The following is an 18,481-nucleotide window of genomic DNA, read 5'->3' on the forward strand; positions in this document are numbered from 1 at the left end:
TGTCCTGCCAAACTCTCAACTTTATTATTGACTCCCAGTATATTGTTCATCTGACTCACAACTTCAGTCCCCATGGCCACTGCTGTCTCCCTCAATTGTCCCTAATTGTAGCATGATTGAGAACACTATTTCAGGGCAATATCATGCTTGTCATGATAGGTTGTAAAAGTCTTGGGATTTGTCATGAAATGTCATGTTGTGACAAATCACTTAATTAGTTGTGGCACAATAATATGCTCATTCAACTCTTTCAAATGTATAAGCTCTTCTATTTTTTTCTTAAAACATTTCATTTCACTGTACATATTGGTGATTTCTGTGTCATATTATCCTATAGGACAGAATTAGGGATGAGCAAGCCAAAATCAAATCCGATTGATATAATTTCTAGTACAGCTGCCCGATGGGTTGTTATCCCCAGTGCAGTCCCACATGTCTTGTGCAGTTCTGAGGAAATGTTTACATCACATTCATCCTGCAATGCTGTAACATGTTGAAAAAACCTCTGAGAAATCATTGCTAGAATGTTCTCCAGTTATTTGGTGTTTTTTTTCCAAGATCTTTTCAGTACCCGAATCTCTCACGTTGCTGCATTACTCAGTACTTTGACAACCTCATTGTTATTCATTGCCAATGATGAAACCGGAAAACTGCAAGAAAAACGTAGCTGTATGGTTAAAGGACTGTTTTCAGACTAGGAGCACAGCCAACGTGATTATTGCTTCTGACTCCAATGAGTAATTTCGAAGAGAAAATGATTGAAGATGCCTTTCAGAGTCTAGCCCAGAGGTGTACAAGTAATGGGTGTGGGTACGGAACAGAACCCCAGATCTACTTTCCCAGCCTTATATAGAATTAAACAGTCTGATATGTAAAAATCCCTTATTGTCTTCGATTCTCCTTTGTTTCTTTACACAGTCTCTCCACTTTACACCATCTCTATTGACAGGAAATATCTCCCAAATAATAGTCGCCATCACTGAACTTAGCATTGCACTAGGTTTGAGGAACAAATTGATAAATGCTTTTGTGAAATTGGTGTAATTCAGGATGATTGTTGACCTCAGATAAGCTTTCTTATTGACTTTCTCATGCTATAAAATCGACCAAAGTATAATTACGACCCCTTCTGGTGTATCAAATTATAGCTGTACCACCTACCCACCCACCCCCACACCGTGCCCCCCCCAATACCCCCGCATCTAGTTCCAGCTCATTTCAGAGGTATTTTTTTTGCCTTGTTACAGTTTAATAGTGGGAAATAAATGAAGCCACAGACATTTATTTCCTGAGGAAGGCTATATCAAAAGGGATAAGGTTGCAAATGTTAGAGCCTGATTAACAAATAGAAAAGTGTTGCACCACTGGCTATGTTGTCAGTTCTATTTAAAACTGTTCATTTTCAATACAGTAATCACTCAAATTTTAAAAATTCTCATTTGAATTGGAAACGCCCTGATGAAAAATGATATGCATGATGTATTCTGAAATGGGCTCAGTTCCGACCTTATCCCAATTGTTCAGCTGCTGCAGTGGAGTTAATATTGGTGAAACGAAGTGCAACTCTCTATATTGCAAATAGTTATATGCATAAAATCTGTTGTCTGAATAAGACTTGGTTATCTGCATGGTATCTGGCTATCTGTGTGGGACTTGATTGTCTGTATAGTATCTGGCTATCTACATATAATTTGGCTTTTTTTTTTATTCGTTCATGGGATGCGGGCATCGCTGGCAAGGCCAGCATTTATTACCCATTCCTAATTGCCCTTGAGAAGGTGGTGGTGAGCCGCCTTCTTGAACCGCTGTAGTCCGTGTGGTGAAGGTTCTCCCAAAGTGCTGTTAGGAAGGGAGTTCCAGGATTTTGACCCAGCGAAGATGAAGGAACAGCGATATATTTCCAATACGTGATGATGTGTGACTTGGAGAGAAACGTGCAGGTGGTGTTGTTCCCATGTGCCTGCTGCCCTTGTCCTTCTACGTGGTAGAGGTCGCAGATTTGGGAGGTGCTGTCGAAGGAGCCTTGGCGAGTTGCTGCAGTGCATCCTGTGGATGGTACACACTGCAGCCACTGTGCGCCGGTGGTGGAGGGAGTGAATGTTTAGGGTGGTGGATGGGGTGCCAATCAAGTGGGCTGCTTTGTCCTGGATGGTGTCGAGCTTCTTGAGTGTTGTTGGAGCTGCACTCATCCAGGCAAGTGGAGAGTATTCCATCACACTCCTGACTTATGCCTTGTAGATGGTGGAAAGGCTTTCGGGAGTCAGGAGGTGAGTCACTTGCCGCAGAATACTCAGCCTCTGACCTGCTCTTGTAGCCACAGTATTTATGTGGCTGGTGCAGTTCAGTTTCTGGTCAATGGTGACCCCCAGGATGTTGATGGTAGGGGATTCGGCGATGGTAATGCCATTGAATGTCAAGGGGAGGTGGTTAGACTCTCTCCTGTTGGAGATGGTCATTGCCTGACACTTGTCTGGTGCGAATGTTACTTGCCACATATGAGCCCAAGCCTAGATGTTGTCCAGGTCTTGCTGCATGCGGGCTCGGGCTGCTTCATTATTTGAAGGTTTGCGAACACTGTGCAATCATCAGCAGATATCCCCATTTCTGACCTTATGATGGAGGGAAGGTCATTGATGAAGCAGCTGAAGATGATTGGACCTTGGACACTGCCCTAAGGAACTCCTGCAGCAATGTCCTGGGGCTGAGATGATTGGCCTCCAACAACCATTACCATCTTCCTTTGTGCTAGGTATGACTCCAGCCACTGGAGAGTTTTCCCCCTGACTTCAATTTTACTAGGGCTCCTTGGTGCCACACTTGGTCAAATGCTGCCTTGATGTCGAGGTCAGTCACTCTCACCTCACCCCAGGGTGGGGTTGGCTACGTCTATTGCAGCAAATAGTTTGTGGGACCTGGCTACACGACTGCTGTCTATGTCGGAATATGTTACCTGTATTGTGTGTATATTTTTATATATATATGTGTGTGTGTAAGACATAAATGTATATTTTTGAACCTAGTTGTATTTAGGTCACCTGCTGTGTCTGTTTAGGAATTTGTTATCTGTATTATATATAACTGTGTGGAACATAGCTGTATACTTTTGACCTAGCTGTATATATGACCTGTTGTCTAAATCGGACATAGTAATCTAACTTGATTGGAGCTGTCTGAATACAGCAACCTGACTGTTTTGTGTAGGACTAGTTTGTCTGACTGGAGGTACCTCCACCATATCACCTGAAATTGGACAGTATAGTGACGGTGGAGGTGAGAGAATTGAGTGGGGAGGCTCATCACCTGATCTCCAGCTCTTAGAACTCCAGTAACAAATTTACTGCCCCCCCCCCACCCCTTCCATGAAGGGATCTCGGCAACCTGTCTCTCAACCACTCCACTACATTTAAATTATGGTAAGGGGCAGGACTTGGAAAACTGACCAATCTCCCAGGCTTCTACTGTTGACTCCCGATGAGACAAGAGGAGGGATGGTGGTACTTGTTGCAGAAACTGAAGGAAAATCGACAAAGGAACAGAATGAAAGAGGGAACCTGCTCCTGGCCACCTCTCCCTCTCCCAGGCAGTCCTCAAGCCAGCAGCTTATAGTTGGGCTATTCACAAACATTTTGAGGCAAAGATGTTTGTCTTATTTGAGGGGCTTGAGCTGCTTTAAATACAACCTGTCCCTCTTCTGGTTCTGCAGTGTTCCCCAATGCAGCACCGTTATATTTTTCCTACTGACAGTGATGGGCTCCATCTGTGGAAGCCCACCCTGCATCGTTAATGAGGCCCAACCCAGGAAAATGGGTTGGAATCGTGGTGAGGTCCAGGCAGCAGCAGAAGTCCCGCCCAGACCCATTTCTGGCAGCAAAACTGTCCCGGATGAAAATTTAGCCCCAGCAAGAGAGAAATAGAAGTTACTTAGGCCTGTGGAGATTTTTCTCTTTACTGCTTTAGCGGAGTACATCATGGAAGATCAGGTGGGGAGAATCACATGCCCACAATGGAGCCTGTTAAATTTATGTGGTACGGGAACTAACACAGGGAAGTAACCTACTGGACTTCATCTTTACCAACTTACTTATCACAGATATTTATGTCCACTATAATATTGGTAGAAGTGACCACTGCACAGTCCTTGTGAAGTCAAAAGGTCGTCACTGCAAGAACTCTGACATTGTGTAGGGCAGCATGATTGCTTTGCTAAGTGGGACAGACTATGCACAGATCTAGCAGTCTAAAACTGGGCATCCATGAGGCACTGCGAACCATCAGCAGCAAAACTTTATGCCACCACAATCTGTAACCTCGTGGTCTGATACATTACTCACTCTTCCATTACCATCAAGCTTGAAGACCTGCTAGTTCAATGGGAGTGTAGAGAGTGCGCTAGGAGTAGCACCAAGCAAAGTTTAGATACTGGTACCAATCTAATGAAGCTACAACAAAGAACTACCTGCATATTAAACACAAAAAGGAGCATGTTATAGACAAATCTAAGCGGTCCCACAACCAGGAACAAAGTGGTGATCAATGGTGGTGAACAATCAGGCAACTCTCTATGCTGAACCACGGCAGAGCCCAGCATGTTGGTGCAAGAGACAAGGCTATACCATTACTCACAATCTCCTCATGTAACACCACCTTCACCTCAGCAGCCATCAAACAGTGAGTTGGAAGCTGGGCAGCTTCGTCACTTGCCTGCAGACACAAGCCTACCTCTTAGGTTTCCATTCCCTTCATTTTTGCCTGTCACTTCTTAGTCTCTACCCCTTCAGCCTTGGCAAAGGCGCTAATGGGTTGAGATGCCTTTTGAGGTTTAACAAAGGCTTTCAGAATTTTTGTCACCTTATTGTGACACATTCATTGTCGCTTTCCTCATGTGCTGCCTGTACCTATTCAAATCTGCTCATAAAGATATGCTAATGACCTGACCTCAGAGAATTGGGTGCAAGCAACACACTTCCATTTGCATCTGTTTAAAAGTCATTTCTAACCATTTGGGTCTAAACTATACCAACATCAGAAAGTCCATGATCTAGCCTCTGAATCATTGGCCCAGAATTTGCTGGAGCAGGGCATCTTGCCACGTGCCCCGTGAGTTGGATTTTTTTCCTCACCCTTCAGCTTGAAAAATTTTTGCGCCGCAAATTGCTGGAAGCAGAAGTTTATAACGGGGCGTCTGGAACCTCGGTGAATGACGGGACCAATGGTCTATCTCCATAACCAATTAAATTTAAGGATAGAGGAAGAAGCAAAGAATTGATAGAGAAGGAAATAGGGTGAATTAGAGTCAAGTTAGATACAGAAAGAGAAAAAAAGAGAGGGAAAGAAAGGTTGGATTAAGAGAGAGTAAAGAAAAAGTCAGAAAGGAAAATTAAGAAAAAAAATTAAAATTTTTAAATTAAAAAAACCTCTAGGAACAATTTACTACCTGCTAGAATGAGACTCCACAGTTTTGATTGTTCCCTTTCTAGGCTTCAGAGGTTATGGGGCATTGCAGGAACATAAATCTCAACATTAAAAGGATCCATATATCATTAAATACCAGCCCTAACTTTCTGCAGTGAGTTTAATTTGTATTTATGGCGCAAATGCAGCAATTTCATGAAAACTCGTGGGCAGGTTGATGGTGAGCTCCCGTGTTTGCGAGGCTAACAATGGTGCGGTGCAATTTGTCTAGCAATTTGTGGCGATTCACAATTTATGGCGTATCTCTTCCATGCCACAAATTACTGGATATTTTACATACCAGTAATGGCGGGGGCATTTAACCTGCCGTTATTTTCCCAGCAAATTCTGGGCCAATGTCACTCTTTACTTAACGCTCCAAAACATCAGTGTCTTTCTGAAGGTAGGTTGCCCAAAATTACACTTGTAGCCTAATCAATGATCTATGTAGAATTGGAACAACTTTTTTTGATTTTTGGTCAAATTCTATTAAGATGAATTGTAACAATAATAACTGGTTGAAAACTGTTACTTAGAGCTACAATTCCTCACAATTTTAAAAGAAAAATGGGCAAATTTAAGAATTAAAACAATTAAGATTATCAAAAAATCACACTTGTTGTAAAATCCAATATTTATGTTACTTCAGCTTTTCTGTGTAAGATTAGGATGTCAGACACACATGGCATTATACAATAGGGGATTCTTCAGACGCCTTGGACCCAGTAGGAAACCTGCGTTATCCATGCATAATGTGACCTAATAGTGTCAATTCCAAGAAATAAAAACAATCCAAATATTGCTTTCCAAGCTTACGTTCTTGAAAGGATGTGAAAAGCATCTGGAAGTGACTGTTCCGACTGCTCTCATCAGCCCACATGCGAATGACGCCAAGCCCTGTGCGGAGCATCAAATCGTTAGCCACGGTGCTGCAGAACTTGGCTTTAAGATCCTCCACCGCGCTGCTTCCATCATAGATTGCCACAAAATTGCGCTTACACTCATTTGAATTCTCCATCTCATAGTCAAGAAATCTCAAGTAGATCTAAGAGGAGAAAAAAAAATAATGATTCACATAAGCCACATAATTAAAATTGTTCAAAGTTAACCAAGGAGTGTAGGTTGGCCAGTGATCAAACAGCTTTGATCTAATACTGAAGCAATACTGGAGGTGCACATAGACTACTTTACCAAATTGAGGAGAAGCTGGATGACTGAAAAAATGGACCAAAAGCTGATTCCATCAGTCACTCACCCTGTTCTCATTTGCCAAGATACTACTTACTAATTCCAATTCACTCTCATCTTAAAGGCCATATTTTCCAGTGTTTAAAGAAAAATCAGTGCTCTTCCCATTGATCCCCCCACTGTTCGTAGATTAAATTAATCAGACAATATCACAATGATATTGTCAAAATGCAGTGGAAACTGCGTAGTGCAATCACCCAAAGCAACTGCGAATATGACCACACTAATCAGCTAATAATACTAACTCAATGAATTGTTTTGTAGAAAAATTCAATAGCGGTTGTCTAATCTAAACCACTTAATGACTTAAAGACACAGGCTCAAGGTCTTAATCTGATAAAACGTAATCATACACACTGTCATTGCAACCACTATCAATCGATTGCTCCCCATTTCCATTTTTAAAAGTTGTCTTAAATCTCTGCTTACATTCAAGCATTGGGTAGCTCAGCTGATTGAGTGCAGTTCACTGCTTTGAATCACTCAGCCTTTTATATCCTCTGAGGTCCATAAAATGAGTATTACATCTCAGGATGTGGGGAGGAAACAAGAGATTGTACACAGTGCTTGCCACACTGTCACGGTAATTATAGTGGCTGATCAGCATTACAAATAGGGATCAGCATAGTACAAAATAGGAACATAGGCAGGAACATAGCACAGGAGTAGGCCATTCAGCCTCTCAAGCCTGTTCTGCCATTCAATTAGATCATGGCTGATCTGTATCTTAACTCCATCTATCCGTATTGGTTCCATAACCCTTAATGCCCTTGCCTAACAAAAATCTATCAATCTCAGTTTTGAAATTTTCATTTGTATCCCAGCCTCAACAGCTTTTTGGGGAAGAGAGTTCCAGATTTCCACTAACCTTTGTGTGATGAAGTGCTTTCTGACATCACCCCTGAAAGGCCTAGCTGTAATTTTAAGATTATGCCCCCTTGTTCTGGACTCTCCCACCAGAGGAAATAGTTTCTATCTACCCCATCAAATCCTTTAACCATCTTAAACACCTCAATTAGATCACTCCTTAACCTTTTAAACTCAATGGAATACAAACCTAGTCCATGCAACCTGTTCTTGTAATTTAACCCTTTTAGCCCCGGTATAGAAACATAGAAAATAGGAGCAAGAGTAGGCCATTCAGCCCTTCGGGCCTGCTCCGCCATTCAAAATGATCAAGGCGGATCGTCTAACTCAGTACCCTGTTTTGATGAATCTGCGCTGCATCCCATCCAAGGCCAATATATCCTTCCTGAGGTGGGATGCCCAGTACTGAATGCAATACTCCAGATGGGGTCTAACCAGAGCTTTGTGCAGCTGTATTATAACTTCCACCCCTTTGTATTCCAGCTGCCTCCAGATAAAGTCTAACACTCCATTAGCCTTTCAAATTATTTTTTGGATCTGTCCACTAGCTTTTAGTGATTTCAGTACTTGGACCCCTAAATCTCTCTGCTCAACCACAGTTCCTAGCTTTTTGCCATTTAGAAAATACTCTGATCTTTCTTAGGTCCAAAGTGGATGATCTCACCTTTTCCCACATTGAACTCCATCTGCCACAGTTTTGCCCACTCACTTAATCTATCAATATCCCTTTGCAACTTTCTGCTCCCATCTATACTATTTGCTGTACCATCTAACTTAGCCTCGTCAGCAAACTTAGATATACGGCTATCCATTCCTTCATCCAAGTCACTTATAAATATAGTGAAAAGCTGAGGCCCCAGTACAGATCCCTGGAAAACGCCACTATTCTCATCCTGCCAATTTGAGTACATACCCATTATCCCTACTCTCTGTCTCCTACCTCCTAACCAATTCCCTATCCAAGCCAATAGGTTGCCTCCAATTCCACGCGCTCTCATTTTTATTAACAGTCTCTTATGTGGAACCTTATCGAATGCTTTCTGGAAGTCCATATAAATAACATTAGACACTCCCTTATCTACTACGTTTGTTACCTCCTCAAAAAATACAACTAGGTTCGTTAAATATGACTTACCCTTCCAAATTACAAATCCACTTACAAATCCATGCTGGCTCTCTCCGATCAGTTCATATTTGTCCAAGTGCTCAGTCATTCTGTCCCTAATAAGATTCTAGTAACTTCACCACAACTGACGTTAGACTAGTAGGCCTATAATTTCCTAATTTATCTCTCCTACCCTTCTTAAATAATGGAGTGACATTGGCAGTTTTACAATCCAAGGGGACATTTCCTGAATTGAGAGAGTTTTGGAAGATCATGATTAACTCATCAACAAGTTCTGCACCTAGGGGGTTAAATTGGTTAACCCCCGAAGCCGGGCGCGAGCATTGCGGTGTGCGATAAATGCGTGCCCGGTGGTTCCGATGCAGGCAGCACATGAGATTCGTGCTGCCTGGTCATTTACCTGATTGTAGCGCAGCAGCCAGGCCTAACTTCAATGTTCTCAAACAGCTTCTCACTTCTCACCAGCAGGGGGGGGCAGATATTGCGTGAGTTGCTCGCACCTCTTAAAGGCAGCCTGCAACTCTTAAAGGCAGCCTGCATATCTTATGTGCAGAATATAATAAACAGGTCCATGTGGAGTCTGAACAGAGATCAGACATCGCACATGTGAAACACAGATGCAGGTCCTGTCCCTATGTTTACAAACTGTTGAGTTATGTTAAAATATTGAATAAAGGTTGCGCACTAATAATTCCCACATCCTCCAATGTGCACGCCAGGCCTGTGAGAGAGCATGCAGCAAGATTCTCTGCTGATGCACGAGATCCTTGGTGCAAGATGTGGACAGAAGGAGGGGCATCCGATATCTGCAGGGGGGGCAAGAGGCCCTCCAGACATATCCTCAAGAGGCAATGGGAGGCAGTAAGGGACGAAGTCAAAGCCAGGCGTGTAGCATCACGAACATGGATACAGTGCAGGAAGAAGTTCAATGTTTGACACAAGTGGTCAAGGTGAGTGAGGTCAACTGTCAAGTGGCATCTCCTACCAACTGTGCTACTAGTCACATCCACTGCTCTATGCACTACAGCCCCCATCACCCACAAACCCACAAACTCTTTCACTCAGTACTCAACTCTTCCAATCGGGTGCTTCCTCTCACCCTCACACATCACCACTGTTGTAGAAGCACACCTGCAACTCACAGGTCACACACACTGGCAACTATCCAACCATGACAGGCACATCACCCAGACATCCTGCAGGATACTCACCGACACACTTCTCACTTTCTTACAGGAGAAGGTGGTGCATAACAGGAGCAGCAAGTGGCATTTAGCCCTTCGAGCCTGTTCCACCATTCAGTGAGATCATAATTGATCTGTGACCTAACTCCATACACCCACCTTCGCCACATATCTCGTAACACCTTGGTTAACAGAAATCTATCAATCTCAGATTAAAAATTAACAATTGAGTTAGCATCAACTGCCGTTTGCAGAAGAGCGTTCCATCTTCTACCACCCCTTGCGTGTAGAAGCATTTCCTAACTTCACTCCTGCGAATCCTGGCTCTAATTTTTAGGCTATGTCCCCTCGTCCTAGTATTCAAGTCTAGGAGACCTCCAAAAACAGGTACAAATGCATCAGCAGCCAGAAGCAATAATCCAGCAACTAACCTGTAAATCTGCATGGTCCCTTTAAATAGCGCTGGTAGGGTGTCCTCCAGACACTCTGGAGCTGGTCGTGGTTAAGACAGTGCGTTGGCATTGAGTGCCAAAATAGTATCTCTCCCTTTAAATCAGCGTTACACACTGATCTAACGCATATTCTCCCTACTTTACACGCTGCCAGTGTTTATTATCTGTGCCTGCGCGAACCCTTTCACCAGGATGGCGACCGGCACACATCACGCTAGAAGCATGCGCACGCATTCTGGATGCCATTTTGGGACCTCAGGTGGCCGTGTAATGCCTGATAAACAGGCTTTACATGGTCGAATTTTTAGCCCATACTTCTTTTAATACCCTGGAGTGGACACCATCCAGTCCCGGAGATTTTGTTCATCTTTAATCTCATTAGTTTCTCCATCACTATTTTTTAACATATTGAATCGAGTTAGTTCCTTCCCTTGATTTATTTTCAGTTTTCCTTGTAACTTTGATACTTTATCCACATCCTCTTCTGTGAAGACTGATATGAAGTAACTATTTAGTAAGTCTGCCATTTCTTGATTTCCAATTACTGTACCATCTGCGTCTGTCACTAACAGGCCCAAATTACTCTTAGCCACCCTCTTTCTTTTAATATATTTGTTAAAACCTTTAGTGTTGTCCTTGATAACCCTTGTAAGCTTTTTCTCGTATTCCCTTTTTGTAGCTCTTACCACTTTCTTTGTATCCCTTTGCTGTTCTTTATATCTCTCCTAGTCTGTGGGATCTCTCCTGTTCTTTGCTTTCGTACAAGATATTTCTTTTAGTTTTACACTATCTCTCACTTGCCTTGTCGACCAAGGTTGTTTAATTACAAAAGTAGAGCTGTTGCCCTTTCGGGGAATGTACAGGTCTTCATTCTACCATATACCTTTTTGAACATCTCCCACTGTTCATCCGTAGTTTTATCCATTAATACTTCTGCCCAGTCTATTGCGATCAATTCCTGCCTCATCCCTCGAAAGTCAGCCTTACCTAAATTTAAAACCTTGGTTCATGACTCACTCTTCTCCCTCTCAAACCTAATATCGAATTCTATTATATTATGGTCACTATTATAGAATCATAGAAAGGTTACAGTATGGAAAGAGGCTATTCAGCCCATCGAGTCCACGCCGGCTCTACGCAAGTGAAATCCAGCTAGTCCCATTCCCCCGCCCTTTCCCCGTCGCCCTTCACATTTTTTCCTTTCAAGTACTTATCCAGTTCCCTTTTGAAGGCCATGATTGGATCTGCCTCCACCATCCCCTCAGGCAGTGCATTCCAGATCCTAACCATTCGCTGTGTAAAAACGTTTTTCCTTATGTCACCTTTGATTCTTTTGCCAATCACCTTAAACCTATGTCCTCTGGTTCTTGACTCTTCCGCCAATGGGAACAGTTTCTCTCTATCTGCTCTGTCTACACCCTTCATGATTTTGAATACTTCTATCAAATCTCCTCACAACCGTCTCTGTTCCAAGGAGAACAATCCCAGCTTTTCCAGTCTATCCACATAACTAAAGTCCCTCATCCCTGGAATCATTCTAAGTAAATCTCTTCTGCACCCTCTCTAAGGCCTTCACATCTTTCCTAAAGTGTGGTGCCCAGAACTGGACACAATACTCCAGCTGTGGCCGAACTAATGTTTTATAAAGTTTCATCATGACTTCCATACTTTTGTACTCTATGCCTCTAATTATAAAGTCCAGGATCCCATATGCTTTTTTAACCACTTTCTCGAACTGCCCTGCCACCTTCAACGATTTGTGGACATATACCCCCAGATCTCTCTGTTCCTGTATGCCTTTTATAGAGTTGTGCCCTCTAGTTTATATTGCCTCTCTTTGTTCTTCCCAGCGAAATGTATCACTTCGCATTTTTCTGCATTAAATTTCATCTGCCATGTTTCTGCCCATGCCACCAGCCTGTCTATATCCTCTTGAAGTCTATCACTATCCTCTTCACTGATTACTACACTTCCAAGTTTTGTGTCATCTGCAAATTTTGAAATTGTGCCCTGTACACCCAAGTCCAAGTCATTAATATATATCAAGAAAAGCAATGGTCCCAGTACCAACCCCTGGGGAACATCACTAGCTACGTGTTCTGTTAACATTAGATTATTAACTAATTCAGGTTCATAACTGATTACTAAATCTAAGATGGCCTGTTCTCTTGTTGCTTCAAAACATATTGGGCTGGAAATTGCTTCAAGTGGCGAATCAGCAATGTTCACCGCTCATTTATATTTGCCCACTAAGTTCTTTTTGGCAGCAACTTCCTTGAACTTCAGTGTTCTTTCCCGGGCTGAGTGAGCGGTGAATGGATCTCTAAGGCCTCTCAACCAATCAGCTTGAAGCAAGCCACGCTGTGAGAACCAGAAAGTGCAGTTCATGGACAGACAACGCAGGCTAAAAACCAGGAAATGCCCGATAAGGTTAGCAAATGTATTATGGAATGACATAAAGAAAGAAAAATAAAGAGAGGATAAGATGAAAAGACTGAGATCAAAGAGTCAGAAAGAAAAAGTAAAAAAAAAAATTAATTAAAAAAAAAATTTAAAACATTTTTAAATGTCCAAAAATGATTAAAATCAGGAGTAATGAGACTCTACATTTTTAAAAGTTCATTTTTAGTTGTTTGGCAGTCATTGCCACACCATTAAAAGTTAGTTTAGACCTGATATAACTGAGTGTACCTGTTTTGTGGCAAGATTATTTATTTTCCAGCTGGGCAGGAGAGCAAGTTGGCACTGGTCCATTGATTCCATTGATTGCAGCTGGCAAGGTCCTTTTAACGCGAAGCTGTCAGATCATCGGTGAATCAGGAAGAGCAAGTTCCGGATTTCCACTTTGGACTGCGCATGTGCGGTCGCTGGAACTTGCTCCTCGATTTCGCCACTGATAATGGTGAGTGCTGTGGCCCATTGTTCCAGAAAACTGTCCCGAATACACTCAAGAAATTTGTTGCCTTTGGGAGTCGAACTGTGGTGCTTCCCCTAGTCTATGTGAAAATTCTAGTGTTTTTGCAACAAGCTTCTCTGATCTCCACGTTTATGTATCCTGTTACTTTATCACTGCTATCAGGAGATCTATAAACAATGCCCAATCTTGGTCCCAGCTGGTTCAGATGAAGCCCGCCCCAGCGGTAGATCTCCTTCCTGTTCCAGTACTGGTGCCAGAGTCCCATGAAATGGAACTCCTCTTTCCCACACCAATCTTCTAGCCACGTGTTAACTTTCCTAATTTGTTTGTCCCTATGTCAATTTGCACATGGTTTGGGTAATGAGATTATTACCCTCGAGGTCCTGCCTTTTAATTTAGCTCCTTTTTCCTGGTACTCCCTGAGCAGGACCACCTCCCTGTTCATTCCTATGTCATTGGTCCCGACATGGACCACAACATCCATGTCTAATGGAGACTGACTCCTGTGAGTATTTTCATTCTTTTGCTTCGATTCTCCACAAGCCACGCACCATTTTTCAGAAAACCAGGTGGACAGACAGCCTGTGTCCAGACTGTGCCCCACTGTATTCAACACTGGGCACGCCCAACTAATCTCCCAGCAGAGTCTGGAGAATCAACAGCATCCTATCTGGCACTAGTACCCACACTGCCTCATTGACACAGTTCCTTTTCACTTCACCTACTTACAGTTATCAAACCTCATCATTACAAACTTGTGGGAACCAGTAAAGCATGTATTACCAGGTTTAAAGTTTCCTTTACTGGCTAACAAGATATTTGTAATAACAGGGTTTATATCAATGAGGTTCCACTTACTTAGACTCTTTGGTGGGCACAATGACATGACAAGAAGGCTTATATATATTTAATAATGGGTCACTTAAGATGGGGAGAGGGTGCTGATTACATGGTCCAATTGGTCTGATTCACATAATAAAAATGTGACCCTTTTTCAAAATGCTCACACTAACTAAATAGTTCTGTGAACAATTATATGGTCGATTGACTTCAACTGGCAAATGAGGGTACCTTTCAAACTGATCAACTGCCAGTATTTGAATATGTATGAGTGAAGCTGCAACGGTGTTTACCTATTCAATATTCATGAGCTAAATGACTTCCTTAACTACATGCATAACATCAACTGCATATAGTATAGACTGATTTATCCTTCATTTATAAAGAATTATCAGTTAGAACGGGACCATTTCTAATTTTAACCTTTCTGACCCTGAATTCAGCCTGTGATGAGCAGCTCCATGAGCCATTGAACTGGAGTCGAGAGAGTCAAAAATAAAACAAAAAGAACACCTTGGGGTTAGAATTCCTTTGCCTGCCCCATGTAATGTAATTTTAAATGCGTTTGTGAAGACTTCTAGTGAAATAATTGAGCAGGTTATGGCTACATGAAAACCGCTATATATATATAAAAAATGACTACTCCGTCGTTGCAGTAAATGGGAACTAGAAGGTGGTATCCCTCCCCCCATCACCTCTGATACCAATCTCATGAGCAGCAACACAAGCTCAGGCTCAGAAATAGTGAACGGCTAATCAGCCAGCACAGAAACTAAAATACAGTCGGGAGCAGAAAGGAGGAATATACTGGTGCTGCTCTCAGCAGGATCGCCATCAAAAGTACGAGAATATGTTACCCCATCTCATCTCCACTCTCTCCCCCACAGACTGCAGGAGGTGTGTTGGGTCCTGCCAGCTACCTGGAAACCACAAAGAAATCGTCAAGCCTTTTGTCCATTGTAGGGAGACAAAATCCTCCTGCACCGCAACTGCTCCAGGCCCAGGCTGGACCATCCACTGGTTGGGATGCTTGCAACCAACCTCAGGAAATTTCAGGTGTGGACCCCATCACCATTCTCTACAAGACAGTAACCTCAAAAACATCCTTGTCAATGGCCCCTCTGGTACAATGATGGAGCTCCCACAAGAAAATGCTAGAACAGCTGAAGTATAGTGCTTGCAATTTATTTGAACTGTTGGTGTAGAATTTCTGGTTGTGCATAAAAAGTGGCATCTGAAGCTAGCAAATCAGGTTAGGATGGATTTCACTAACTTCCTGCTGCGTTCACACATCGAGGCAATTTTTTCTTCCTTACTGCCCCATTTGTGCCTCAAAATGGAGAAGTAGCAGATGGAAAATGGTGTGCAATTTTTGCCAGTCCCAAAAGTCGCCTTATTTCTGGGGGGGGGGGGGGGGGGGGTGCGCGGGGGTGCATCCTGGTAGTCATAGCTCCCATCTGAAAGAGACTGGAGCCTCATCAATATATGCAAATTGGTTGCATGTGACATTATTTCCTGTTGGTGTGAAATCCAATTCCTTCTGATGTAAAAAAAAATCCTTCTGATGGGATTGCACAGTGTGCATAGCCCAGCTATATATGGTATATTTAAAGTTCTGAACTGCTCTTCTAGGAAGTTGCTTCTTAAAGAGGATTTTTTGTTGCTGTAATAAAAATTGATGAAATGGGTATTGCCCATTGTTTTTTGGAGGTAGAAGGGAAGGATGAAAGAAGGGATGCAAGAGAGGTTTAGTTGCACCACGGGTAGACTGTCCGCACCTGCCATTATCCACAGAGCCACCCGAGTCCTGAGACACAGTGCCATAGCTTTTAATGAATTGCGATGGTTTCCACTTTATCAATATCCAGGTAGTCAATGACCAGCAGCATCAGATTGTGCAAGTTATTGCCCACTTCCAAGATAGTCTGCATTGTTCTCACCTTCTCCACATTCATTGCAGAAATCCTATTCTGTTAAGTTTATTGGGTTTAAGAAATCTACATGGAAGTGTGTAGAGATTGCTCCCTGGAAGAGTAGTACACCAGGTTCTCACAGAGGAGATGTTCGCCTTAAGTACCTGAGCCTCTCATGTAGCGAATCCCCCTATCCACTAATGCGTTATACATTGTTCAATATTGTCCTCTACATGACCTCATATGCCCATTTTTGATGTATCTATATCTTATTCTACACCATCAGAAATAAACTCTCTGGGCAAAGTTCAAATAAAAGTTCAACTAATTTATTTTTCTGTAAGTGATTTGTATATTTGCTTCTACTGTTCTTTACCCCGGAGCTTCCTCTTGATGGCGGTGTACTGCTTCCCCAAAGTGTTTCCCCAGTGGCAGGAGCAAGTATGGTGACTGGGTGTCAATTGTAGTTACTTGGGATTGAGGTGGCTCTGTACCTCTTTGTGCTAGGTCAAGATATGGTCCTGCAGCTGGTTCCACCATGCCTGCTGCTGCAGAGGGAGACTCTTGTTTCTTGCCTCCACATTTTTGTTGCCTTCAGTGGTTTTTTTCATCTAGGTTACTATGTACCATCCAGACACTCTGTGCCCTAAAATTATTTTTGCAGTCCAATTATTTTTGTCCTCCACGTTTGGCCACTTACCTTTAAGTTGCCATTCCCTTTGAAATAACAGTGGTAGTCCTAATGTTGCTTCAGCAGTGCACACAAAATCCTATCCCGCTCATTGTGCAAACACTCAACGCTACTCACCATTTCAGGCAGGAAGCTTGCGTTGAATATTAAGATTCGCAAAGCCTGGAGCTTGATATGCAATCAATCATGTTCAACTTGGACAGGTAGAAAGTCTGCACTGCTCTCACTCTCCCCACACTCATTGCAGAAATTATCTTCTGCTAATTCTATTAGATATAAGATTTATACCTGGAACTTGCAGGTGTGGACATTGGTTAAGTACAGGAGCAGGTTCAGCTGTGATGCACCATCGAGGCTCACATTCAGCTGAGGTATTGAATGGTGACTGGCACCTGTGGAATCATCCCCAGCAAGGACTCAATGTCTTCAGGGCAAGAAAGGAAGGGAGAAGATTTGGTGGAGAAAATTGATGAGGGAAAAATATGAGTAAAGATGAATGAACTGGGCTGTTTCCAGATTTCCACAAGAAACAAAGTGAAGACACATCATCAAACGAGGCTAAAATTCATGAATCAAGGCACCTGGAAAATATTTATTCAGTGATAGCTAGAGTTTGGAACACCAAGGATGCCCATTGAGCTGGATAAACATACAGGGCACCTGGCATGAGGTTGGATCACAACAGGAAGTGAGGCCTCAAAACCAACTTGTGTTCTCACCATGCTAGGTGCAGATCTCATGACCTTTCAAAGTCTTGAGATTTTGGAATATGAAATGAACTGAGTATGCTCCTTTTTGAGGGGACTGGTCTCAGCAGTGCCATATACTCCTGCAGTGTTGCTCAACTCCCCAGACTTACTGTATCACATTCAGTCCTAAGAAGCTGCCAGGTTTCATCCACGGTTGTTGTGTTGTTCCTGCCCCCGCCATTTCCCCACCCGCTTAGGCCTCAGATTGATATTGCAGATTGGGTCCTGGTCCATCGGAGCCGATCTGCATATTTAAAGCAGAACCCCGCTTCCTTCCTGCAGGTGTCCTACTCAACAGAGTAGGTTAATATAGGGGCACGGCAGGAAGGAAGCAGGATCGGTGGGGTAACTGACTCCTGTTATTTAACTGCCCCAACCGGGCAGGGGTGGCAGTTAAAATCTGGGCCGGTGTGTTTACTGGCTAATCATGCTGCAATTTCGGCCTCTGAGTGCAATTTTAAAAAAAAGCTATGATGAATTTGGTTGCCACATTCCATTGATTCACCTCAGCTCTGTTCAACTCCTCCTCCCCCAGTGATCAATGTTTCCTATGGCCGCACATGATCGAAGCCTCATGTAGCACCCCTCAAAGACTGGTCGTCTGTAACTGATCATGCATATGATTAATGCTCATCAAAAAGCCCATGATGTCTGTTTCTTGTGACCCCCACAGATTTCTATTATAACTTAGCTCAAAAAAATTAATGTGAAAGTACCAAAACAGAGCCTGGTCCAGTATCTGTTCTGTGATCTCTTTCAAAAAAAACAGGTGGGTGTATTTAAACACATTTAAAACAGGTGGCTATGTGTAAAGAAAATTAAAAGAAGTGACTCTGTTTAAACATTTTGTATAAAGCAATGGATCTGTTTAATTTTTTTCCAAAGCACGTAGTTGGGTTTGGAGAACAGAGAGGGAAAACTGTATTGCATGGTACATTTGTCCTTAGATGCCCATGTTGCACGCTGCATGGTTGATGCTCAGGAATTTGGTGCGCATGGTTAATATTCACAAATTAGGGTCAAATCTGTGCTTCTGCACCTCC

General features: G+C 42.8%; 1 protein-coding gene across 2 annotated transcripts in view; it reads right to left on the minus strand.

Annotated features, from left to right (window-relative positions):
- Nucleotides 1-18,481, minus strand: part of neto1l (neuropilin (NRP) and tolloid (TLL)-like 1, like) — a 208,099-nt gene that overhangs the window by 40,526 nt on the left and 149,092 nt on the right. For both annotated transcript variants that reach the window (XM_067976382.1, XM_067976387.1), the window contains exon 7: nt 6,268-6,496. In XM_067976382.1, coding sequence (XP_067832483.1) covers nt 6,268-6,496 — 229 coding nt within the window. The remainder of the gene's footprint in view (nt 1-6,267; nt 6,497-18,481) is intronic.

Source organism: Heptranchias perlo, chromosome 3, assembly GCF_035084215.1.
Source record: "Heptranchias perlo isolate sHepPer1 chromosome 3, sHepPer1.hap1, whole genome shotgun sequence".
NCBI lineage: Eukaryota > Metazoa > Chordata > Chondrichthyes > Hexanchiformes > Hexanchidae > Heptranchias > Heptranchias perlo.